This window comes from Neovison vison, chromosome 3, assembly GCF_020171115.1.
Source record: "Neovison vison isolate M4711 chromosome 3, ASM_NN_V1, whole genome shotgun sequence".
NCBI lineage: Eukaryota > Metazoa > Chordata > Mammalia > Carnivora > Mustelidae > Neogale > Neogale vison.
The window spans coordinates 164439621-164465526 of record NC_058093.1 but is presented as its reverse complement, the minus strand read 5'-3'; the positions used below and the strand labels follow the sequence as shown (position 1 = coordinate 164465526).

Here is a 25906-nt window from a genome sequence, read left to right as displayed (position 1 = left end):
TTATCATTTCCAGGCTCAAATTAGAACACAGCACATGACGAGGGGCTTTGGGATGGTCATGCCCCCACTCAGTCCCTTCAGTAAGATTTGTGCTCCCATCCCAGCTTCCTTTATCCCCTCAAATCTGTCCAACGGAATATGGTTATCCAGCTCTAAATTTTTTAAATGTCAGTAGATAGGAGAAAAAAAGAAAATGGTGATAGAATCCTTTTACCAGAATTGGGTTTTAAGAAGATTTCAGTATTAGCTCCAAGAAAAGCATTTCATCTCTGGAACCCTGCCACCGGGAGTCAGGCAGCCCTAGCTGTAACAGCCTTCCCAGTTTGCTTCTAATTTGTGCTTGCAGAGTCAATCTGCGAAGCAAAGCTACTGTTCCACCTAGTTTCCTCTCTCCTTTCCACTGAAACCAGAGATGTTTAATTAGCTGTCTACAGTTTTAAAGAAATTACACGAATGTACATGAACTATTTCCTGATGTGCTCAGCTCTGCAGCACAGAAGACCTAAGTATGAAAGGCTCTCTCTTTCTAAAACCCTGGACTCCCATTTTGGACATACCCAGCCTTATATTATCATCTTCCCCTTTGGTTTTCATTTTATTTTATACATGGCATTGAGTAATAGTTTTATATAAGTATATATTTACATTGTGTGTGTGTGTGTGTGTGTGTGTTTACCCTTATAGCATTCCTATAAAAATTTCTGGAAGCTGAAATGGCATGAAGCAAAGAAGCAATTACCATTCATTTACATGGAAAATTTTTGTGTGTTTCCAGACCCCAAAATTAACTTCTCTTTGGCTTTTCTGGTACCTTAAGACATATCTTACTGAGGGATACACAAAATAAATGGAAATAAAACATAGATGCTCACAGGCAACAATCCAGAGCTCTGTCAGCTGGATGTGGAGAAGCAGAGGACAGTTGGGGGGGTGGGGGTTGGTGGGGTCCAGATGCCCTGGGTGCGGGGGAAGTGTTGCCTCTGTAAGGGCTCACTGCAGGACAACTGGTAAATGCTATTTTCGCTTTTTGTCTTTTTTCACATAAGCAAAAACTTTCTTCAGACATCTTTAAGTTACCAAAACCAGGTATTAATGCAGGTCTTTCGTGAAACACAAAATTTTGAAAAGTGGGAGATACCACTGTCTGTCTCTTCTCCCTCTCTGTCTCTGTATAGAGAAAGAGAAAGTCAGTTAAACCTATATTCATACTGAACTTTGCCACTACATGGGCTAGGTCACAAATTCTGCCTCAAAGTCAAATAAAGCGTTTCAGGGGCTTGGTGGAGGGGTAGGTCCCAAAAAGCTGCAAAATTTTTAAGTTAATTTTGTCTTATCTTCCAAAATTTTCTTCAATTGGTGATACTTCATATTTCTTGTCTATTTTTAAGCTAACACTTGAAGTGAGTATATAATAATGTGATATTAGATTCATTATAAAATTAGGTATTAATTATTTTAAGTTTAAACACCATTGCTTTGGGATATTTTGCAAGTTCTTCCAAGGACCGTATCACTGAACAAATTTGAGACCCATTATACTTTAAGCAACATTATGGAAGATATTAAATTGCACCAAGGGGTTCTTTTGATTCTTTACAGTATTTTAAAATATTTATCTACCTTAATAAGGATGAATTTGTGTGAAAATGGTAGTGAATAGAAATGCATACTCATCTCCTAACTCTGATGGGGTCTGCTTCTTCAGAATATGGGGCATGACACAATCCACCTAAGGATAACATATTGTAATTGCAAATAACTGCTATTGAGAGAAAATAAAATGCCATATGTGCTAAACCTGCAAATAAAAATATGCAAGTACAATATTAAAAAAAGAAAAGTAACTCTTTCCTCAGCATAATTTTCATTACTCTTTCAGCAAGTTATCAATAGTAGTCCTGAATCTCAGGGAAAACGATGTCAAGACCTGTGATTACAATCTCAATAGATCTCTGGCATTTTTCATTAAAATGCCGACAATAATTCTCTGTATAGTGAATATAGTTATTTCTTGAAAATAAGGAAACTCAGATATAGTCCTCATAATAATCCTTTTGCAAACCATAAAGCACACATTCAAAAGCATAAAAACAACACAATTTTTTGGTCTACACTTCCCTGGTGTAGTTTAACACCATAGCTATGTATTTTTTAAGAGCTTATTAGGGCAATCAAGTGGATAGAACTGCTCTTCGTGATCTAAATGCTAACTAGAAGGAAAATGAAATTCTAGTAGTCTTTGGAGCTACCAGCTCAGTGGTACTGATTTTTTGACGAACTAAAAAATGCAATATAATTTAACACAATGTTTGATATAATCCTATTCCACTTAAATTTAAATCCGGAACAAGAACAGAATTTCTAGTCCAAATAGCTATTCTATATCCAATCAAGTACAGCTTAGCTATCATTGGACTAATACTAACTCAACACATTCACTGCAGGTCCTTTATAGACCTTAATTCCAATGATACCATATAAGATTTTCTAGCTGTCTCTTTACCTGGCAGTAAAGAAGACAAAATGCACTTTAACATTTCAAACTCCTTGGAAAACAGAAGCAACAAATTGCTATAAAAATACAAATTGGTAAATAGTACAATTCAAAATTTAGAAAAATTATATAGTTTTTCTAATGTATAGATATATTAAAAATATCGATATATTTCTAGCTTTATATATATTAGAAATTAAAAGTCTAATATATATCCATATATGTATTAGAAATTGAAATTGAACATTACAATATCTCTTTCCTTTTGGAAACCTCCAGGATGTCTGGCAAATACATGTCTAATTGTAACACTTTAACATTATCTCTTTGTGCACGTCTCTGCTAATGTAGTAAATTTGGCTCCCAAATTATTTAAAAAGTCAAGGCCATCTTCTTCCTGTTTTTCACTGCAGCAACCTACAGAACCAGCTGGAGATCCTCTTCCTTCGTAGTTGTATGTAAGGACATAATCTTGAGATGGCACGTGATCTTCATTCTGGTTACACAGATGCAATTTCTGTAAAATAAAAAAAAAGGATTCTATTATTGTTTTAAACACTCTTATACATACAAACATAAAATTTATTTTTTATTTACCTTTTAGGTTTAATTTTTAACCAGTGTGTCCTCTAATGGAGTCCTACATACAAAAAATGCACATGATTGGTCGATAGCATAACCGTACCACAAAGTCAGTATATCTTACATTTCTAGTAATCCATACAAAATAAAAAATTATATATATATATACCAATGTCATATTTAAGCACATTTAAATTATCGTTAAATGCTTAACCCTAAAGTTTATATCTAGAGGTCAGGCTAGTCCACAAAATGGTGACAGTATGTATGGAGGTTAAGAATTTGATACTGGATATTCAAATAGTCCTGATTTTGAGTCAAAGCTCTGGCTTTACCAACAATGTCTATGACTTTGGGCAGGTTACTAAGCGTCTTCAAGTCTCACTTCTAACTCTTCTTATGTCTAAAATGGGAATATACACAGTGACTATCTCACGATAATGATGAAAAAATAATGCACCAAATATGCTCTTATTTTTTCCCAGCAAGTAGTAAATATCCAATAAACATGAACTAAAACCATGATAACATACAGTTATAAAGTAAGCAAGAATTACCACATTGGCTTCAGAATCAAGTTTCCAAGAGAGCCAAAACGTGACAAAACAGAGAGATGCACCCAGCGTTTTAGCGAAATTAAAAATAATCACCATCAGCCTCATTGCAGAAACCAGGCCTTTGGAATGGAACGCCCAAGCATTCAGCCACATCTGAGCATCCAGCCTCACCGTCTGTTACCGGCCTGGCTGCCAGCCGGTCGGAACTCCTGTACCTCCTCCCTCCTCCCCTGGGGTCCCATTCCCTCTCCGACCCATGGCGTCCTTCTTTGACTTATGTTACCAGGTGTCTTTCTTCGGGATCATTTCAGCCTCAGACTCCATTACCCGAGGCACACATTAGTGCACACCCCTAAGAATGCCTCTTAAGCTCCACTCCTTTCCAACCTGATCTTACATGCATGCTGACTGTCTAGAAACAGAACAAAGATGAATACTTTAATTTGATGGGGAAACAAAATACGCTCTGGACATGTGATCGGCTGCAGCCGTGTCACGGACTGGTGTCTATCTGCAGTCCCATTAAAGGATTAGGGCTTCTGGTCCACTGTAGGGAGGTTACAACAGTACCCGTACACTCTGATAAACAGACAACTTAGTCCCAGATAGAATATTGAATCCAGTGCTTCTCTACCCAGGTGGCACATGTGAATCACCTGAGGGGATTTAAAAGTAATAATAAGAATAATAAGCCAAACCAGTTATATCCAAATCCTTCCAGGTAGAGCACAGGTATTAGCATCATTTCAAAGCTCCCCAGGGGCTTCTGACATGCTGCCCGGACTGAAAATCCATGATTTAATCCCTCTTTTCTTTGGTTATCCTTGCTTTTCCCTGAATAAAAACACTTTGGATTTGAATGGTACTTCTTACATTATGCAGAGTTCCTGTAGCTCATATTAGGGAATGTTCACTCTAGAATTGTGTACAGATGTTTTGTTTTCAGAGAGACATGCGGATAGGATTGGGGAGTTTTGTGACTGTAGGGAATGAGATGTATTTTCACATTCTTCTACATTAAACTAGTTGATGAAGTAAACGACATCTAAAAATGGTGTGTAACTTTAATAGGGTTATGTTTTTAAAAACTTCCAGTTCTCACAAGATTTTAGAAACTAAAAGAAATAGGACAGATGGAATAAAATCTTTTATGTTAAAGAATGTAACAAAATCGAAGGGCATGGAGTGGGGGTTGGGGGGAGTGCAGGGAATGAACAGAGAATGAAAAAGAAAGGATACATTGAAAAATATGGAAAAGCAGCTTCTGAAAGTCCATGTTAACTGCAACTTCCTATTGTTCTACACTTGGGCATTTAAATGCAGAGGCAAAACACTCAGGGAAACTCACTTCACCAAGACGGGGCTGAGTGAAATTATGCCACTCGGAGTAGGTATATCGGCAGTTGTCCACCTCCAGAGGTCCTCCCCGGCAGGAATCCAGGGTGTGATGGTGCCCAGTTCCCCGGCACGAATCCAGGGTCTGGTGTCCACCTTTCACCATTTCAATGGTCTCCTGGCCTCCGTTTTTCACTCCTGATCCCATGGTACCGCAAAAGCCTTGGCCGGAGCTGTTGACTGTCTGGGTCATAAAGCCATTGCCAGAACACTGAAATACAATTTTAAAAAGACCATTTGTATTGAAAGGAAACAGATTCCAAGTAAAGTCATAAGAAGACAAGGGAGAGAGAACGTTTATTTAACCTTTCATTGATTCATCCATTCATTCACAGACACTTATATTTTCAAATTCTCTGCCCAGTGTAGGGATGCAAAAAGGGACATTATCCCTCAGTGGCTCCAAGAAGCTCTTATTCCAATGAGGCAGAAAAATAGGTAATTACTCTAAGAATGTATACATAGGTGAATATAGAATGCTATAGGGAAAAGCATTAAAATCCAAGCACAGAAAGAGTAAGTGGAACAGACTAGAAAACACTGTACTGAGGGACTCCTACTTGAAAAATGTGAAGAAGAAAGCACTATCTGCAGGAAGGTTTACACACAAAGGGTCCTCAAATTTCAACCTGCTGAGAATGGCTACCACAAAGAGTTCAAAGTGAGAGAGGAAGTAAAGGGGGGGGGGGTACAAAAGGCCAGAGAACGTGAAGATCCATATGCCATGCTAAAAAATTTGAACAATCAAGAAGATGATGGGGACTCCAAGAAGGGTTTTAATAACAGGAAAGAGATGTATTTTTTAAAAACCATTCTAGGCAAAAATGTAAAAGACAAATGAGAAGACAAGTTGAGTGTCATGGATATCAGAGAAGTCACTGAATCGTTCTAGGTGAAACATGATAAAAACGTTGGCCATAGGAGAAGCAATGATGATTCAAAGTGTTTGGACTCCATACAAAGTTTACTGATGGTCAGATGGATGAAACAGCAAAGGGAAGAGTCAGGAATTATTCCTACGTGCTCTGCTTGTGCAAGTAGATAAATGGTATAATTCACTTAAGCAGGGATGAAGGACACACTCGTGGATGACAGGAGGGTGAACAGTTCCATTTTGGACATGGTATATTTGAGAAACCCATGGATGCCCAAAATGAGTATATGCATAAGTGGGGCTGGAGTTCAGGTGGGGGAGCCGAGCTGGAGCCATAATTTCAGACGTCACCACCACACAGGAGATTGAAGCCACGGGAATCAACTCTAACACCCAGAGAAAATGGTAGACTAAACAAAAAGAAGGCTAAGAATAGAACCACAAGGGAAAAAAAAAAACCCAAACACGATTTACAGGGTGGTTAAGGGAATCAGAGGACAGAAATGATATGAAATAGCTTCTGGAGAATAGAGGAATCCAAGAGGCACAACTCTGAAGCCACACAGAGAGGATTATGGGAAGGAGAAAACATCAAAGTGGTTTAAGAACCAGTTCGAATACAATAATCCACCTATGAGGTTCATGCTAAAAAAGTGGCCATTGGTGATCTTTGTCAAAAGAATTTCCAAGAAGTGCTGAATAAACAGAAAGTAATATCATAGAGAAATCAAGTATAAATCTCTCAAGCCCAGTTTCAAAGAAAAAGAGATAAGCAGGGAACTAGAGGAGGACAGTCGAGGGAGTGTTTGAAGATAAAAAAAGACTTGACTAAGCATCGACTTCATGCGGGAACCTCATATGGAACCCTGGGCTGCCAGTGAGATGTTAAGTTAGAGCAGTAAACTCAAGCGTGACAGTTCTAATTATGAAACGCGACTGTCAGGCAAGACCTCCATTAGAATCAGGCTCCATTGTGCCATCTTGTTACCAACTTGTTTTTCTTCTATTTAATATGCAGAGTCTCTAACTAAACCGGAAGATTTTCAAGTTCAGATGATTTGGAGTTTGGGATATTTCAGAATCTGAAACGTATCTATAAATGTCATACATGGTATCTCACTGCCTGGGAAAATTATACCAGGAAAGAGAACTGAGAAGCAGCCATTTGGTGGCACTGCTACCCTATATATTTTGCTTAGGTTGCTGCTACAGTGAAATTTCATTAAAAAACAAAACAAAAAACTCTCATTATCAAATATCCTTGATGGTATAATTTTTATCATTATAAACACATTTTCAGAGGTCATGCAAGCTAATACCAAGAAAATTGAAGCTTAACCAAAACCAAGACTCAGCCCACAGTGCTTTGTTTCACATTCTTCTTTTTTTTTTCTCCAATTTATTTATTTTCAGAAAAACAGTATTCATTATTTTTTCACCACACCCAGTGCTCCATGCAAGCTGTACTCTCTATAATACCCACCACCTGGTACCCCAACCTCCCACCCCCCCACCACTTCAAACCCCTCAGATTGTTTTTCAGAGTCCATAGTCTCTCATGGTTCACCTCCCCTTCCAATTTACCCAAAAGCACATACCCTCCCCAATGTCCATAACCCTACCCCCCTTCTCCTAACCCCCCTCCCCCCAGCAACCCACAGTTTGTTTCGTGAGATTAAGAGTCACTTATGGTTTGTCTCCCTCCCTATCCCATCTTGTTTCATGGATTGTTTCACATTCTTCTATTCTCTGTTCCTTCCTGACCATCTCAATGTGTGTTGCCCAAAGCTTATTCTCACAAGGTATCAACGACTCCTTTTCCATGTCAATGATTTGCAGATTTAACTTCTCTGGTCCTGACTTTTCAACCAGCTCCTAACCCTACCTGAATGTCTCTGACTTAAATTTAGCTCCGGAAGCAAAGTCATCATCACCTGTACTCATTGTACTAAAATGAGCTTACACATCCACTAAGAAATGTTGTTACCTTTTATAAAAATATACCTAAAATTAAACTGATAATTCTGAGTCCTTTTGATAAGTGTTCCTAACAGAGAACAGGTAACAATATGGATGAGTACATTATGGTGGAGAGGCCCATTAATGCTACAGCTCTGGCATCAAATAGCCAAGAACAAATATTATGAACATCTCAATAATTTCCTTCTCGGATATAAAATAAGAACTTACTATGAGTCAAGGACTTTTAAGGGACTAAATGTATTTTCTGAATGGAGAAATAATTACAGGGTTCCATATGTAGGCCTATGAGGCAGAGGTGGGCAATGATTCTCCCTGATGGTGGGAGGTGGTTAAAGAGATAAAGTCAATACAAAAGATGCCTTCAATCACCAAACTGTGGAAAGAACCAAGATGCCCTTCAACAGATGAACGGATAAAGAAGATTTGGTACATATATACAGTGGAATATTACGCAGCCACCAGAAAGGATGAATACCCAACTTTTGTATCAACATGAACGGGACTGGAGGAGATTATGCTGAGTGAAATAAGTCAAGCAGAGAAAGTTAATTATCATATGGTTTTAGTTACTTGTGGAACATAAGGAATAACATGGAGGACATTAGCAGAAGGAAAGGAAAAGTGAATTGGGCTAAATCGGAGGGGGAGATAAACTGAGAGACTGTGGACTCTGAGAAACAAACTGAGGGTTTTGGAGGGGAGGGGGGGTGGGGGGCTAGGTGAGCCTGGTGGTGGGTATTAAGGAGGGCGTGTTTTGCATGGAGCACTGCGTGTGGTGCATAAACAATGAATCTTGGAACACTGAAAAAATAAAATTAAATTAAAAAAAAAAAAAGAATTCTTTATAGATCCCTTCACACAAGATACAGAAAAGGCTTGATATAAAGTCATTGTCCTTAGTTATGGCCTCTGTCACTTTGACTTCATTTTTATTTTGTTACTCAAAAGCTAACAAGCTTATCATTTATGCATTTGAAATATTTATTATCCCTATTTCCAATGACTATTATCAGAGTCACCCACTGCTTCCACCTCTGAGATTCTAATCCTTTATCTTCCCTGCCCCTTACATCTTCCTCTTCTCACAGATCACCCTACTCACTCAGCATCACGCTGCTCCCTTTATGCCCTTTTATGCAGAAAAGCCTTCATTGGCTCTTCCTGACCAAGAGAATAAATCCCAAATCCTTAGTCTGGCATATGAGAGTCCCATGTCCTACTCCTCTCTTACACCCTCTCCCCACAAAAGCCTGACTTAATGTCAAGCTTCTATTGTGAAACATCATTTCTTCCATTTCAAATCAATTTCTTTACTATTTGTGGGATAATCTCCAAATTTTGCCATCTCCTTTTTTGTCCTGAAGGCTGTTTTCCACCTCCTTAGCTATTCGCACCATCTCTCCACTCTCTCACCCTTCTTATTCTTTAAGTTAGCGGGGAGTGTGTACCTCTTTCACTAAGACTTTCCGGTTCATCCAGACATCAGGAACGCACTTATGTACCGTAAGTATCTTTGAACAACAGTGACTATCACATTGGTGCTAATGGTATACTGGCATGTTCCTACTTATTTTTCCCATAAAAGTAGATCCAATTTCTCATAAATACTTTGAAATCATTTTGAGGGAAGAACATGACCTGTAAGAACTTTTTAAATACACATCCCCCAAAACAAGAAGCCCAGTACTAAGCACACCTCAGCGGTCTCAAGAAACACATAAGTAAGGAAAGAGAGTGGCAATACTCTTCTGACTAATCTGTCCTCCCCCACACTTTCTAAAAATATATGTATCTCTTTGATATGTTCATAGTTTATCTTGAAAACTTTTAATAAGGTTTTTTTTTCCCATGATAAGTGGTCAAAGAGTCAGATAAACAAGTAGTATCTGGAAATGTACACTGAAGAGAGCAGCTGAAACACTGTTATTATAATAATTTCACAACATCAAAGAGAAAGTTTCATATCATAACACTAGAGAGTGGAAGAATGATAATTAAAACAACACATCTGATTTTAAAAGTTCAATAAAGCCAGCTACATAAATATTTGAATATTGACAGATAAAATACTTCTGCCTATGAAAGCTGACCAAACCAAAAATACAAATATTAACTCCTAAATTACAAAATGACTTCATGAGAATCAGTAAAAGAAATCATGGGAGATACTCAGATAAACAGTCATTTTAAAAAATTACTTACCACCTTATCATCTCCAGGTGCTTCTGTGTTTGATATAATCAAGTTTTGCTGTGCTAAATCTTCAGGAAAACCTTTTTTTTTTTTTGCACCAACAACTCCACATACCAAAGTTAGCAATACAGCTGCATTTAAAAAAAAAAAAATTAACATACATAGAATAAAATACTCATCTTTTGTTTTTTACTAGCTCAAGTACATGGGAGGAAAACAAGGCCACTAAGCATGGTACCTTGAGTTACCTTGGCTTTCCTAAATTAATAGGCCATGATTTAGCTTGGACTTTAAAATCAGAATTAATTATGTGTATATTTTGATTATAGTTCCTTTTAAGAGTCTGAATTGTTGGGATGCCTGGGTGGCTCAGTTGGTTGGACAACTGCCTTCGGCTCAGGTCATGCTCCTGGAGTCCCGGGATCGAGTCCCGCATCGAGCTCCCAGCTCCACAGGGAGTCTGCTTCTCTCTCTGACCTTCTCCTTGCTCATGCTCTCTCTCACTGTCTCTCAAATAAATAAGTAAAATCTTTAAAAAAAAAAAAAAAAAAAAGATGGGACGCCTGGGTGGCTCAGTTGGTTAAGCAGCTGCCTTCGGCCCAGGTCATGATCCCAGCGTCCTGCGATCGAGTCCCACATCGGGCTCCTTGCTCGGCGGGGAGCCTGCTTCTGCCTCTGCCTGCCATTCTGTCTGCCTGTGCTCGCTCGCTCTCCCTCTCTCTCTCTGACAAATAAATAAAAAATCTTTAAAAAAAAAAAAAAAAAAAGTTTGAATTGTCTCCATGACGTTAAAGTATATACAATTTTGAGTTAATAAATTTTCAAAAAATTCAATGATGTTTATTTAAGACAGAGACTTTAAAGAGATTTACTGATTCCCAAAAGAATAGTTTGCCTATAGACTTTTCTCAACAGAACAGATTTATCTCCAAGTACCTTAAATAAAACTATTGTGTATTTTGTCTGTTCAGAATTTTCATTCTACATCATACCTGCGGAAGGTTGAAATATGTGATAATAAAATTAGCTGTAATAATGACAATTCTTACTATGTTCTACAAGCCCCTCTAATCAAGGGTGACCAAACTGCAGCCCCAAATCCAGTCTACTGCGTTGTTTTTATATGGCCCATGAGCTACGGTTTCTAAATAAATTTTAAAAATTAAAAGAAGTTTATTGCATGTGAAAATTATATGAAATTCAAATGTTAGCATCCATAAATAAAGTTCTATTGGAACCCAGTCATGCCCATCACTAAAAAATGTTCTATGGTGGCTTTCCTACTAGAAGGGCAGATTTCATTGGTTCCAAGTGAAACCACATGGCCTGCAAAATGTAAAATACAAGGGCGCCTGGGTGGCTCAGTGCTTTCGGCTCGGGTCATGGTCCCAGGGTCCTGGGATCGAGCCCCACATCGGGCTCTCTGCTCAGCAGGGAGACTGCTTTCCTTCCTCTCTCTCTGTCTGCCTCTCTGCCTACTTGTGATATCTGTCTGTCAAATAAATTAAGCAAAAAAAATTTTTTTTTAATTAAAAAAATTTAAAAAATGTAAAATACATACTATCTCGCCCTTTACAGAAAAAGGGTGCCAAAGCCCACCCACTCTATGTGGCCCCTTGTTACCTTTCTGGTTCCATGTCCAATCCCGCTCTCTCAATCCACTTCACTCCAGCCACACGGGAGTCCCTGCCATGCCTTGACTTCTCCAGGTACTCTCTTACCTAAGGGCCTTTAAGCTGACTTTCCCCTTGACTGAAAACTTTTCCACCAGGTACTGTACTTGGCTGACTCTCACATTTCCCAAAATCATCAAAGATAACCTTGTATGTTGGCTAACTGAGCATAATGAAAAATAAATAAACAAATAAATTTTTTTAAAACTAGAAAAGGAACATTTTCAGATTAAAAAAAAGGGGGGAGAGCGCCTGGGTGGCTCAGCAGGTTAAAGCCTCTGCCTTCGGCTCAGGTCATGATCTCAGGGTCCTGGGATAGAGCCCCACATCGGGCTCTCTGCTCAGTGGGGAGCCTGCTTCCTCCTCTCTCTCTCTCTGTCTGCCTCTCTGCCTACTTGTGATCACTGTCTGTCAAATAAATAAATAAAATCTTTTTTAAAATATTTTTAAAAAAAAGAAAGAAAAAAAGAAGAGGAAAAGATAACCTTGTCAGCCTCAACCAAACCACCCATCAAAAGCTGCCGTCACTCACGATTATCTCCCACAATCACCCACATACACTCCACGGGACTACAGTTCCTAATTATTTTGCTCAATTTTTCCTCTACAGCATTTCGTTTCTTTATTAGCTTGCTGTCACAAAGCACAGTGTTTGTGTTTGGTTTTGTCTGTTTTGTTCACTGATGACCCCCAAGCACCTAGACAGTTTCTGGCATATTGTAGGTCTTCGGTAGATATGTATTTTGTGGAGCTGCTGAAAATACTGAACACTATACTATTCTAAGCTCTTCACATGCATTAACTCAATTACTTCTCAGTAATGCCCCATAAAGCAGGCTACTCCAAATATCCCCCTTTTGCAGATGAGCAAACTGAAGCACAGTAAGTAACTCGCCCCAGGTCACATGGCTTGCAAATGATACAGCTGGGTTACAGACCCAGATAGTTTGGCTCCAGAGTCTTGCTCTTAACCTCTAGTCCTATCACAGAACAAAGGAACAACCGCTAACCCAGGCTGGAGGAGTGGGTGGAAGAAAGGAGGGGAAAATACGATGTCATTGGGAGCTAAACAACCAGCAAGGAGGAGGTTAAAAAAAAAATCAAAACTAGCAAGATACACCCCCAAAAAGAGATAAGGCCATGGTCCAAGTCATTCCCATAAGGCCGTGGCTAAAGGATGAGAAGAGATCCTAGTGGCTTGTCATGGACTTTCACATGGGAGAAGTTTTAGATTGTTTTATTTAGCCCTAAAGGGGTAGTATCAGGACCAAAAATAAAAACTATGTGTTGACAGATTTGGTACAGTCTAAGGAATTTTAAACAGCTCTGTGCAAGTATGAAATCGTATCTCAAAAAGGATCTTGCTCCTTCTCCCTGGAAATATTCCATCAGAACTCAGATAATAACACAAAAGCAATTGGTAAATTGCCCACCCCTGATGGATAGTTGGACAAGGTTACTTTTTAGAGGCCTTTTCTTGCACTCAGGTATTTATGATACATTTTAACTTTAAGTCAGTAAAAGGACTTACAAAATAATAATGCTATACCCAGCAGGATTGCCAGGATCGCCCATTTTCCAAGTATGACTTCTGCACTCCTGCGAGCGGCCAGGCATTGGCTTGGATGAGTACAATCACACAGATTAACTCTCACAGTTTTTGTTGTAGATTGACCTTCTCTGTCTTTTACAGTAATAGGAACACTATATTCCTGAAATTCAGCATTTTTCTGATACGAAAGACGGGCAGCTGTATCTGAAAGAAAATGAAAGAATTAGTTCTTTAATGGACATTTATTTCTCCCTTAGCATTTGTTTTGCCACACTTGTTTCTACACATATTATTCTTAAGGGACCACCTGCCACACGAAAATGAATTAAAATGGAGAACTACCTTCAACCTTTCTCAGCACTAATATTACCATGTATGCTCGCTGTAACTTTTTACAAGAGAGGCTGAGAGATATAATTTGACCTTGGAGTGATCCAGTAGCATTTCAGCAATATTTAATATTCCCTTGTCTTTCTCTTATTTACAAACCAGTGATGGTAGATGGGCCCTTGACAGACACCTCAAGCATTTTTCTATGGTACCAGTTTATGGTACTCATAAAGAATTAATGCACAAAGTATGTCTTAAGTTGACATTCTCTTATTCATTTACTTTCTGGTAACTGTTCATTATCTTTACACATAAGGTAACTTTTCAAAGTACAATAAACACTGTTAAAATGCCTTCACTCTAGGGGTGGCTCAGTGAGTTGGGTCTCTGCCTTCAGCTCAGATCATGATCTCAGGGTCCTGGGATCAAGCCCTGCATTGGGCTCCCTGCTCAGCAGGGAGTCTGCTTCCCCCTGTTTCTCTGCCTACCTCTCTGCCTACTTGTGGTCTCTCTCTCTCTGTCAAATAAATAAATAAAATCTTTAAAAAAAAACAAAAAAAACAGCCTTCCCTCTAGAAGTGGTCTCAATACCAGAAAGCTAATTAATGTCACCCGGGCCAGAAATAAGCTTTACATAAAAACGGATGTATCGGATTCATAACAATACATTTTTATCAACTATGCTATATCCCCAATAGCCTTGATACCTATTTTAATGACTTCATTATCAACTGACCAAAAGCTCTGTGCACTTTCAACTGCCAATTACAACCTTCCGAGTTTTGCAGTAAGTGAAATCACACAGGTGCACAATGCACATTCTGGAAGCCATCTGTAACTTCTAAACCTTTCTTTTTTTTTTTTAATTTGTATTTTTTTTAAAGATTTTTATTTATTTATTTGACAGACAGAGATCACAAGTAGGCAGAGAGGCAGGCAGAGAGAGGAAGGGAAGCAGGCTCCCTGCTGAGCAGAGAGCCCGATGCGGGGCTGGATCCCAGGACCCTGGGATCATGACCTGAGCCGAAGGCAGAGGCTTAACCCACTGAGCCACCCAGGCGCCCTGTAACTTCTAAACTTTTCTTAAACGCACTGCTCCAGCTGATAAAAACTGCAAAAATTTCTGGCTGCACCTCAGATGTAAAGCTCCCCAAAGGCATGTGAATTACTACTAAGGTTTAGGTGGAACCCTCCCAGATCCTGGTGCGGCTAGAGTAAAATCCTTCAAATTCCTCTCCTCCCTCAAGACCGCAAGCTCTGCTGGAGTCACGTCTCATTTATTCGTACTAATGCAGCAGCCTGGGATGTCCTTGCCACTCCGCTCTGCCCTCTTCATATCATCGTGGCACCAACGCCAACTTGTTAAGACATAAATCTGGGCACAGCACTCCTTCCTGGCAAACTTCCCAGTGCACACCTGCTGTCACCGACTGTACAAAACTCAGGCCCCTCACAACCAGATTCCATCCATCCTCCCACTCGGTCTCTTGGCATTCTTGCTAAAACCGAAACACTAACAACACTGATTTACTGAATCCCCCAGCATTTTCCTTCTTCTGTGCATATGTATTAACCTGTTATCGATTAGACAAACAGTCCTTAAGCTGTTGGTATATACTAAGCACTGGGTTACATGCTGGAAATGCACAGATGAATCATAAACATCCTGAGAGACTTGTGTATTGGAGGAGAAAGGTAAACGGATGATAATACAGCATGAAAGGAGCCATCATAAAGGTAGAAAAGGTCATGATGCTACTTCTGCTTCTAAGAAAGACTTCGTAGCTCTGAGCATCTGAGCCGGGGTCATGTCTGTCTTGTTAATCTCTGCACATATCTGAAGGGTCGGAACAGGGCATGGTGGATGGGAGGTGCTCCCCAGGTATCATGAGTTACTACTGAACTATGACATGCGAAGGGGTAATCTAGGCAGAAGGGACAGCATACACCAAAAGTCCACCTGCATGAAAGAGCATGACACAGTAACAAAACAGCAGTGAAGGGTGGCTGAAATATAGAATATTGTCCCCCCCCCCCGAGAAACCACCATCACAGGAGGCTGTTCTGGGGCTCCAACGTCATGCCTCTGTCCATATCCCACCATGTTTCCTTCCAGAATACTATAGAGTGCTTGCCTCCTACACCCAGTATCCTCATTTCTAGAGTTTACTTACACTAAACTTTATTTTTTTTTAAAGATTTTATTTATTTATTTGACAGAGAGATCACAAGTGGGCAGAGAGGCAGGTAGAGAGAGAGAGGAGGAAGCAGGCTCCCTGCTGAGCAGAGAGTCCAATGCAGGGCTCAATCCCAGGACCCTGAGACCATGACCTGAGCCGAAGGCAGAAGCTTTAACCCACTGAGCCACCCAGGCGCCCCCCAAAAATTTAAACTGCCCATCTCTGTTCCACCTCACCTCACTGCTGTCACTTTAAAAATATGCCAGGGGCATCTGGGTGGCTCAGTTGGCTAAGCATGTCACTTGACTTTGGCTTGGGTCGTGATCTCAGGTTCATGAGATTGAGGTCTGCCTGATTCTCTATCTCCCTCTATCCTTCCCCCACCCACCCTCTCTCAAAAAAACAAAAAACAAACAAAAAAACACGAAAAGAAACTTTCTTAATGGTAGCTGCAATATTTTAATAAAGTTTTTTGTCTGTTGTAAACATAAATTTTGCCTTCATAAAAATTATTATTTCTTTCACTTTATACGCAATATATAACACAGACCCCCTATAATATTTGTAAAGGATTTAGTCTCCTCAAATATATTAATGAGAATATTATAGTAAACAAGGAAATCCACTTATTTTAGAGCATATAAATCAATATTTTTTATTAAATATTTTTGGGGCACCTGAGTGGCTCAGCCAGTTAAGTGTCTGACACTTGGTTTTTGCTCAGGTCATGATCTCAGGGGTCTGCTTGAAGATTCTGTCCCTCTGCTCTCCACCCACTTGCTCACATGCCCACACACACTCTCCTCCCCCTCTCTCTCAAATAAATAATTAAAGATAAACAAGTAAATAAATACCATTAACTCTGGTGAGGGTCCACATTCTGTTCGTTTCTGGAGAAGTGTTCGCCAAGCTGAAATAAAATGGAGCACCGTGGATAGGTTCATCGGGATCGACAGCCGAAATGTCGGTGTACTTCATCTTTGGTTTGCAAACTGTTACGTAACTCTGAAGTATTTCTGGTGGGTTATCATTCATATCTTCAATGTTAACCGCGAGCGTTCCGGTACACGATCTACCATCTGGGAAGAAAGAGAAAAGGTTCAGTGTCGCTTTTGCCTTCTTCTACAGTTTCCTAATAAAATGAATTAATGACACTCTATATATGATATATGTTTTCTTAAATAAGCTGATGATTACAGAAAACGGGAAATAAGAATGTAGAAGGATAAATGAAACCTACAGATCATCTAAAATGAGAACCGCCATTGATAATATCAGCCACAACTGCCAATAACCCTTATGCCAGGATTATTACCAAACACTAAAAATCAGTGTGTGAATTGCAAACTCTGTGTTTTGGGGCGGGTTCCTTCTGGTACGGATGTGAATGAACATTAAAAGGTTACAGAAAGTTATTCTAATCCTGATACATATTTAAGCCACTTAGAGAGATTTTTTTTAAAATATCTGATGTTTGGGTTCCCTAACTCAGGAATCTGATTCAGTTTGTCTAAGTCATGTCTACAAAATGATTTTTTTAAGGACCCAAAGTTAATTATTATTATTATTATTCTAACTGAATTAGAGTATCATTCTAATTATGAGTTATTTTAATATTCTAATATGAAGCTGGGGTTAAGAACCTCTGGGTTGTTTTAAGGAACAGCATTCAAGGAAAGGATCACTTTGACCTAATAATCAGTTGAGTTTCTCAAAGATTCTATTTAAAGAGATACAGAAGACTCTAGTGAGGCCATTTCACCTAAGCCTAGACTTGAGTGTCATCTTTGCGCTTCAACATGGATCTATAAACAATTGAGATCCCACCATGCTGAGGATACAAAGATAAGTAAGACCTGGTTTACCTTACAAGGTTCACCCTTGTTAGATAATTAAGAGAAATAAGAATAGCCTTCAAAGTAATTTCTAACAATTCCAAATATTTATCAAAAAAAGTCTGCAAAAGAAGAACTGCAATATATTCTCCAATTCCTTTCTAAAATATCATATTAAAACTTTAAAAAAAAAAAAGAAAACTTTTTTTTTTTTTTTTTCTTTTCTTACCTTGGTCTATTGCCAGAACTGTAATGTTATACACGTCATTTCCGGGAGTCATGGCCTCCCGGTCCAGGATTTTGGAGGTCATGATTGACCCTGAAATCTCATCAATGGTGATCCATCCTTTAGGATCATGCAATTTTTTGTACCTATTAATATAAAATAAAAAGTCTTCAGGAATATAAAACATATTAAAGTAAGTTACTATCTTAATTATTACAAATACATTATTCCTACATGGTTATAGAATTCTTTGTACCTTAAGCGGCTACCACTGTTAGTTTCAGGGTCATATGCCTTATAGCCATTGACCTTTGACCCCACTGCTGAGTTCTCTTTAATCCGTACGTATTGGGCTGCAGGGCTGCATTCAGGCCCCTCATCCTGATCCCTCACGTGAACTGTGACCAAGGCTCGGTTCATGGTTGCCATTCTGAGTGCAACATCTCTAGTAAACGGAGCTTCATTGTTTACTCCAATTTCCAGGATCACTTGGTGGCTTTCTTCATAATTCAGTGGCTTTTTAAAAAAGCACATGGATATCAGCATCAGTGTAAAATACATACATTATTTCAAGTAACAAGTGACCTTCTGTAAATATGAACAGTGCTGCATAAATTCTATGTTCCCATTCAATCAATATTGACTTTTACCCTTTGCTAAAGAGAGAGGTGATTCTTCACAAAGCCTTTAGCAAGAGTGGTCTGGAAGTTTCTGCAGATGATCGTATGGAGTTACAGAAAAATAATTGCTGAAATACTTTTATAGTTTATTCTTACAAAGGAAAATTATTCTGAACCTGGAGATAATGGGAAAACAAAACAAAACAAAAAAGTGTTTTTACGGCCCTGCTTTAGAGCACTGAAGGACCAGTGTAAGGGGCATCTAACTCCAGGAGAATGCAATTTTGTTTGACTTACTGCTTCCTATTGCCTATGTTCCTCTCCTTAACCACTGCACTATAATCCCTCTGCTATACGATACTGCTTAACTGGTTTATCAGCCTCTAAAAATATTTAATGAATCTGTTGATTAAAATTGAATTTTAGACAGCAAATCAAGCAAAGCCCATAAAAACACTATTTCACACTGTTTTGCAAACTTAAAAGCATTTTTTTTTCTTTCTCTTTCTACTTATTAAAACCATCATTGGCTGACCATTGAAAGATCAAAACAGAAGAGTCAAATTTTTATTTTAAACTGTTCCCCATACCTAGCTATTATCAAGCTGAGATACTGATATCCTAAGTCCACTAGGCAGTGAAGGAAATTTCTAAATCTTAGAATCCATGAAATGTATGTGAAACTCTTTTTTATTTTTTATGAACATTCCAGAAAATGGAGAGTCAAGAGGGGGAAAAATAATTAATATCTGTTTATCTATTACTAATGAATACTATCTCACAAATGACATATGTCGGTATGATCATGCAGAGAATAAGAGCATCCGCTTGCAATGAGACTTGGATGGAAATTCACAAAACAGCTGCTGCTCTGAGGAGGTCTAGTTATTCCAGCCGGGGCCCCTTGCTAAAGCCTTAGAAGTGCTTTATGTAATTTTTTGAGGCTTACACTGGATATTGCTTTCGAGGCTTAAAACTCTGCAAGATTGGAAATCTGGTGGGATGAAACCAGTGATTGATGAAAAAACACCACAAGTTAGCTTTATGTTTTAACCAATTTTTTTTAAAAAGCTCAAAAATATCCTATATCTGCACTGAGATATTAATGGCTCCCTAGAATATGAAGTACTGCTCTGTCGGGGAACCTCCACGTTGAGAATGGCCGAGAACAATACCTTCTTCTCTCAAGCCCATGTGCACTACCTGTTAGAAAGGAAATGCTGGGATGGAAAGATTACCCAGGCTTGAGCTCAAGACTGCATCAGTTCATGCTCTACAGTTTCAGAAAAGGTATCCAATATGGAAAATTGTAACACTAGCCCCACGAACATGTAAGACTTCTAAAAACAGAGTAATAATATAGTTTACCAAGTGTTTTCATTTTCATTGTTATAATGGAATAGCTATTAGGGAGGAAGAGAGAAGTAGGTTTTTTTTATGTTTTATAGATAATACAAAGGCTAACTTTCCAAAATCACATAGCTACACAAAGCAATTTAACCTAGTGCTTAAGAGCAGGTACTTGCAATAAAGAGACCCAGGTTCAAATCCTGTCCTATTACACTCTAGCTGTGCCATTTCAGCTAAGTTTCTTAATCTCTCTGAGACTAAGTTTTATCTCCTGCACAACTGTGATAAGAATAACATTTAACACTGTAAGCCCACAGTGAGTGCTTTCCACTATAGGTTATGAGAAACTCTCAGGCTGTCATACAGGCAACTGAAAGAAAAAAGTGGTGTTATGTTTTGTTAACAGTTAACATAATTCAATAATGGGAGACACCAACTAACAAGGCAATCTTTGGAAGCTTTGTTCAGATAAAAGAAGCATATTTTGAAATCAGTCAAGCAGAGAGAGTCAATTATCATATGGTTTCACTCATTTGTGGAGCATAACCAATAGCATGGAGGACAAGGGGCGTTAGAGAGTAGTAGGGAATTTGGGTAAATTGGAAGGGGAGGTGAACCATGAGAGACTATGGACTCTGAAAAACAGTCTGAGGGGTTTGAAGTGGCGGGGGGGTGGGAGGTTGGGGTACCAGGTGGTGGGTATTATAGAGGGCACAGCTTGCATGGAGCACTGGGTGTGGTGAAAAAATAATGAATACTGTTTTTCTGAAAATAAATAAATTGGGAAAAAAAAAAAAAGAAGCGTATTTGAGCAATCTTTGGTTTAACTTAACTTACTGATTATTTAATTCTCTTTGGTTTAAAGGGATGAATAAAGTTCATTCCTCGCCATCATTGTGTAAGTAGCCTACATGAGAGAATGATAGATTTCAGAATGCCTTGATTATACAATGTTTGATTTTAAACTTTAAAAAAAAAAAAAACTTTATTTGTTTGAGAGAGAGAGAGAGAGCACACATGTGAGTGAGCACAAGAAGCAGGGAGGAACAGAGGGAGAGGGAGAAGCAGACTCTCCACCACTCTGTGGAACTTGATTCCCTTCCAGGGACTCTGGAATCATGACCTGAGCTGAAGGCAGATACTTAACCTATTGAGCCACCCAGATGCTCCCAGGGTTTGATTTTAAAATAAAAGATGCCTCATCAAAGTTAGAAAGCACTTAAAGATACAACTTGAGTACACAAACACAAATCTTTAGCACAGAAAAGAATAAAACATGTTTAAAGACCACTGTGGCCACCAAAGGAACTGTGTGAGGAATTCAAGTTTTCTAAGGGTTTGCATAAAATATGGATAGGGAAATATACCACGGAAAATGCAAATTTTATTGTCCAAAATGTTAGAGATTATTATGAATGGCTCAAAGAAAGAGAGAAGGTAAAATTATCAAGGATCTAATAATGTCAGAGGAAGGAGATAATTTAAAAAAAGTAAACTCACAGAAGTAGAAATTAATTCAAGTTCCAAAAAACGACCCTGTGTGTGACTAAAATCATTATTTTATCAAGCCAAGTAACCCGAGTATGGAAAAGAAGAGAGACAAGGGGAACAAGACCCAGGGGTCCCCAGTGGTTCTGAGGAAGATTCTGCATCAAGAGCATCTGAATTTACATCCTGGCTCCATCACCTCCCATCTGTAGGAAAAGGGGGCAAGTCACTTCTTGTGACTCAGCCTCCTCATCTAGAAATGGGCAAGAATGACAGGAACAACCACAGGATCATTTCAAAGGTTAAAAATAAATCTTTTGAATCTAGTATTTTTGTTTTGTTTACAATTTCAGAATTTGGGAAAAGAAGCGAAATAAGTTATTATTATAAGCCAAGCCTAATACTGCCATAAAAACTTAACAGAAGTGGTGGGTGGGGGAGGGTGGGGCCTGGATGTCTCAGTGGGTTAAGCCTCTGCCTTCAGCTCAGGTCATGATCTCAGGTTCCTGGGATGGAGCCCCATATCAGGCTCTCTGCTCAGCGGGGAGCCTGCTTCTCTCTCCCCACCCCCCCACCGCTTGTGATCTCTGTCTGTTAAATAAATAAATAAAATCTTTAAAAAAAAAAAAAGCTTAACAGAAATTGTGCAAAAGAAAACTGTAAGTATCTTTTTTTAATTGTGAAAAAAAGGGTAATAGTAATATCTTGTCTTAAAAGGGATATGACAACCAGCTATAATCTACCTATGGTACTTAGCCTCATTCCCTGTGACAGACATGAAAGGTGACCAGTACTTGAAAACTGCTTTTAAATGTCTAAAAGCATTTCCTAGACATAAGAACTAGGATGTAATTATAGAATATAAATGTGACTACCTTATATTTAAAGATAATGGGAATAAATGCATAAAAATTTTATTGGGGGGATTTTCTTTATTCTTCATATGTGAAATTAACTTAAACGGAACCAGAGACAAAAAAATAAAGTATGACCGTCTAATTGCTCTCCCTCCTGGGGAATCTTGAGATGGTACCCAAAAGCTGTTCACCAGAAATGGAACAGATGTTTATTAGTCACACAGAGTGAGAAATATTCTAGGATACAGGCTATAATTTCTGAAAATATTTGGAAACATTTTTCTTAATGTCTCTATGATCAACACTCCTTGAGGGAAAAAATGCACTCTGAATATGGAAAACAAAATGGAATGTTTTAACATAATTATGAATTTTTTCTTAAGAATACAATCTTTTGAGAAAGTATACGAAAATTCATTTTGTATTGGTCAAAAAAACTCACAATAAAAATTTAATTCTACTGTTACTTAAATTTTGCCTTCTGAAACATGATAAAATCCCTGAGAGTTAAAAAGTAACAAAAATGGGGCACCTGGGTGGCTCAATGGATTAAGCCTTTGCCTTTGGCTCAGGTCATGATCTCAGGATCCTGGGATCGAGCCCCACATTGGGCTCTCTGCTCAGTGGGGAGCCTGCTTCCCTTCCTCTTTCTCTGCCTGCTTCTCTGCCTACTTGCGATCTCTCCCTCTCTGTCAAATAAATAAAATCTTTAAAACAAAAAATAGCAAAAATGGGTAATGGACTTAAATGAGAGAGAACAGAGGAGCAGCCTTCTAATCAAGCAGCAGATTCGGAGAACTCTAAAAGGTCTGAGCTTGGGTCTTTAACATGAACTACTGCATAATCTATCCATCTCAGATCTCAAACTATTTCTTTGACTTATTTCTAGAAAGAAGTCAAGGTGGGAGTGGCGGTTCATAGACGAGGTGTCCAGGAGAAATCTTTTATGGAACATCTGTTGCCAATCATCAATTTTGAGACAAATGCCTGCACTATGTAGTTGTGTACAACTTTGGAAATTGACTCATGGCGGCTCTTTTTACAATGATACACCACAGACCCTCAGCCCACCCAACTTCAGCTGCAGCTGTGGTGGACATGCCCCCATGTATGCTGATAGATTTACATCTCAAGCACACAAAGATTCAGCTCTTCAGATTCAAAGTTCGCTCCAAAGCCAGGGTGCTCTCCCCGTACGAGGCCCAGGGAAGCTCAGAAGTGCAGGAGAGCTGAGGTTCCCTGGAGGCAACCTTCAACCGGTGAGGGACATGGATATCAACAAAGGCAGTTGATGGATATGCCCCAGGTACCACATTTTCAGGAGATAATTCTGAAGTACATTTTCATGGTTCATTGCAGGACCAAACACCCAAGGTGATTACGTCAATAACGCAGACTTGATTGACTTTTCATTCTTTCCTGTCTTTCTTTTCCATTTTTACTCTGGCTTCCTGGGATCCACTTTCTAAATATTTCCCTCCACTGGGTTCCTTATCTTGGGTGCTGCCTTCTGGAGAGTCCAAATGAAGACTGGATGGAGGTGGACCAATAAGGAGGAAAAACAATCAGTACCATCTCCTTACTTTCTTTCCTACTACTATCAGCTGTAAAGTTTTGTTTTTCTTAAGTAGTTGGTTTCAATCCTCAACTTGAGCAGATCACATTAGAGAAAACTGAAATATAGAGATTTGATGTTGAGAGTAATTTGGAACAAATATATTTGATTATTCACATCTGGGTAGAACTTGCTGAGGCTTATTCCATAATCTCTGGAAATTTTTACAAAGGAAATAATTATAAATAGATATTTATGTATCCAAGTCTCCACCATTACTGTTGTTGGCAGCAAAGCATCCTATAATTAATGGATGACTCCTTTACTTGTCTATATGGCAATTTTATTTTCTGTTTTGGGTTACGAATTTAAAACCAAGGGTCCTTCCCAAATAGGGCCTTTTCTGCCCTCATAACCTGGAGCCTAGAATAAAACAATGCAACCAAATATACAGTATATAAAATAAAGAGTAAATTCCTTCAGTGCTGTCTGACACAACACTGTATTTCACCCTCAGTACCACTATAAAGGATCAGATACAACAAGGCATATGCCAGAGAGAGAGAGAATAAAAAGAATATGGGTTTCTAAATTGTATCATGCAAGGAATAAAGGAATCGGGAACGTTTACCATAGAGAAGGTAAGTTTCAAAAGAACAAAGCAATCTTTTCAAAAGAATTCTATTTCTTCTAAGAGAGATGGAACCTAGACCATTAGAGACAGAACCAGGGGATATAAGGAGAATAATTTGGGCACAGTAGAAGTAAGGACTTCTGAGAATCAAAGCTTTCCAAATATGGAATCAGCTGCCAATGGAGATATGGAGATCCTTAGAATTGAGAATGTCCAAGCGTAAGCTTGGTGACTAATGACTGGCAATAAAATTATAGAAGAAAGACAGCATTAGATGGGAACAGCTGGACTAAACAGACTAAGCTCTATTCCAACTTCTGGAGTCTTTGATCTGAAACTCTTTAGTTGATTAAACCATTAGTTGAATGAATTAGATTGAAGTTGTCAATTATTCATTATTACTGTACCTTTACAACATACAAAACGCCTTCATTAGTTTCTTTGTCTGTGCTGATTTTGAAATGTCCATTTTCATTGCCCTTCAAAATGGTAAAATTGGCTCTCCAATTGGCAGTGTTAATTAAGTCCTTATCTTCTACTGGTATTCGCAGTATCTCCACATTGTAAGCATTTTCCTCTACTGATGCTTCGTACTGAAACAGAAGAAAACTCGTTAAAAACTTACTTTATAAAAAGAACTCTACAAAGGAAGTAAAATATTTCTTCCACTCTAAGAATACTGGTTCTTATAGTTTTTATCTAGTTTATTTAAAGCCATGAATTACAAGGACTGTTGTTTCATTAAGGATTATCCTTGAAATGAAGGAACTACATGATAAATGAAGATGAATGTTACCAGCTTTTATTAGAAAGAGGTAATATAAATACTGCTACGAATAAATAAAAGAGAATTATATGTCAGCTATTTAAACTTTAATTTTATTTGTAAAAAATAAACATACATCAAAGTATGATATATATTTTGTTAATTCATATTAAATAACAAATGACAAGTTGACAAGTGGAGGCATATTCTGAATTTATATACTTACGGTATTTTGTTTGAAAGTTGGTGCATTATCATTTGAATCTTTTACTGTGATCATACAAGTTGATGTACTCATCAGTCCAAAAAACTGACCATCCATGTCTTGTACTTTCATTATCAGTGAGTACTTTTCTACAGTCTGAAAACAAAGCAAGTATTTAATTAGTTTTGAAAACATATGCTTTGACTTACAAATGAAACCTCAAATGTACACTCTTCTATCTGTGCCTATCCATGCTTTTATTGGATTCTGTATTTGTGTACACTTTAAGAAATTAGAAGATAGGGAGAAGCTGAAAAGGTAAATATGGGTTAAGCTACAAAAAGTCATACTAAGAATTTAGATTTACACTTAAGTAGCAGATAATTAGGAAAAGTTTTGTGGAAATCCTAGGGGGAGCGCAAAATAAGAACATCTGAGTTTTAGAAAGAAGTTTCTTCAAGATTTAGTATCATTTGTGGTAAACTGAGCTGAAAATCAAAGAAATTATCTAAGACAGCTGATCCAAATCTGAGGCAGTAGTTTCGAAGACAGAGAAA

The 25906-nt window shown here is 38.4% G+C and overlaps 1 protein-coding gene across 2 annotated transcripts in view; it reads right to left on the bottom strand.

Moving 5' to 3' along the window:
- Positions 1 to 2692: 2692 nt before the first annotated feature.
- Positions 2693 to 25906, bottom strand: part of DSC3 (desmocollin 3) — a 46835-nt gene continuing 23621 nt past the window's right edge. The window contains exons 8-17 of one of the 2 annotated variants that reach the window (XM_044243232.1): positions 25371 to 25505; positions 24786 to 24971; positions 18131 to 18390; positions 17878 to 18020; positions 16668 to 16892; positions 13283 to 13507; positions 10088 to 10209; positions 4982 to 5239; positions 3092 to 3134; positions 2925 to 3011 (exon numbers count right to left, since the gene is read on the bottom strand). In XM_044243232.1, coding sequence (XP_044099167.1) covers positions 3108 to 3134; positions 4982 to 5239; positions 10088 to 10209; positions 13283 to 13507; positions 16668 to 16892; positions 17878 to 18020; positions 18131 to 18390; positions 24786 to 24971; positions 25371 to 25505 — 1581 coding nt within the window. In that variant the 3' untranslated portion in view covers positions 2925 to 3011; positions 3092 to 3107. Of the gene's footprint in view, positions 3012 to 3091; positions 3135 to 4981; positions 5240 to 10087; positions 10210 to 13282; positions 13508 to 16667; positions 16893 to 17877; positions 18021 to 18130; positions 18391 to 24785; positions 24972 to 25370; positions 25506 to 25906 lie in introns of both variants that reach the window. The other variant, XM_044243231.1, reaches the window with a different exon arrangement.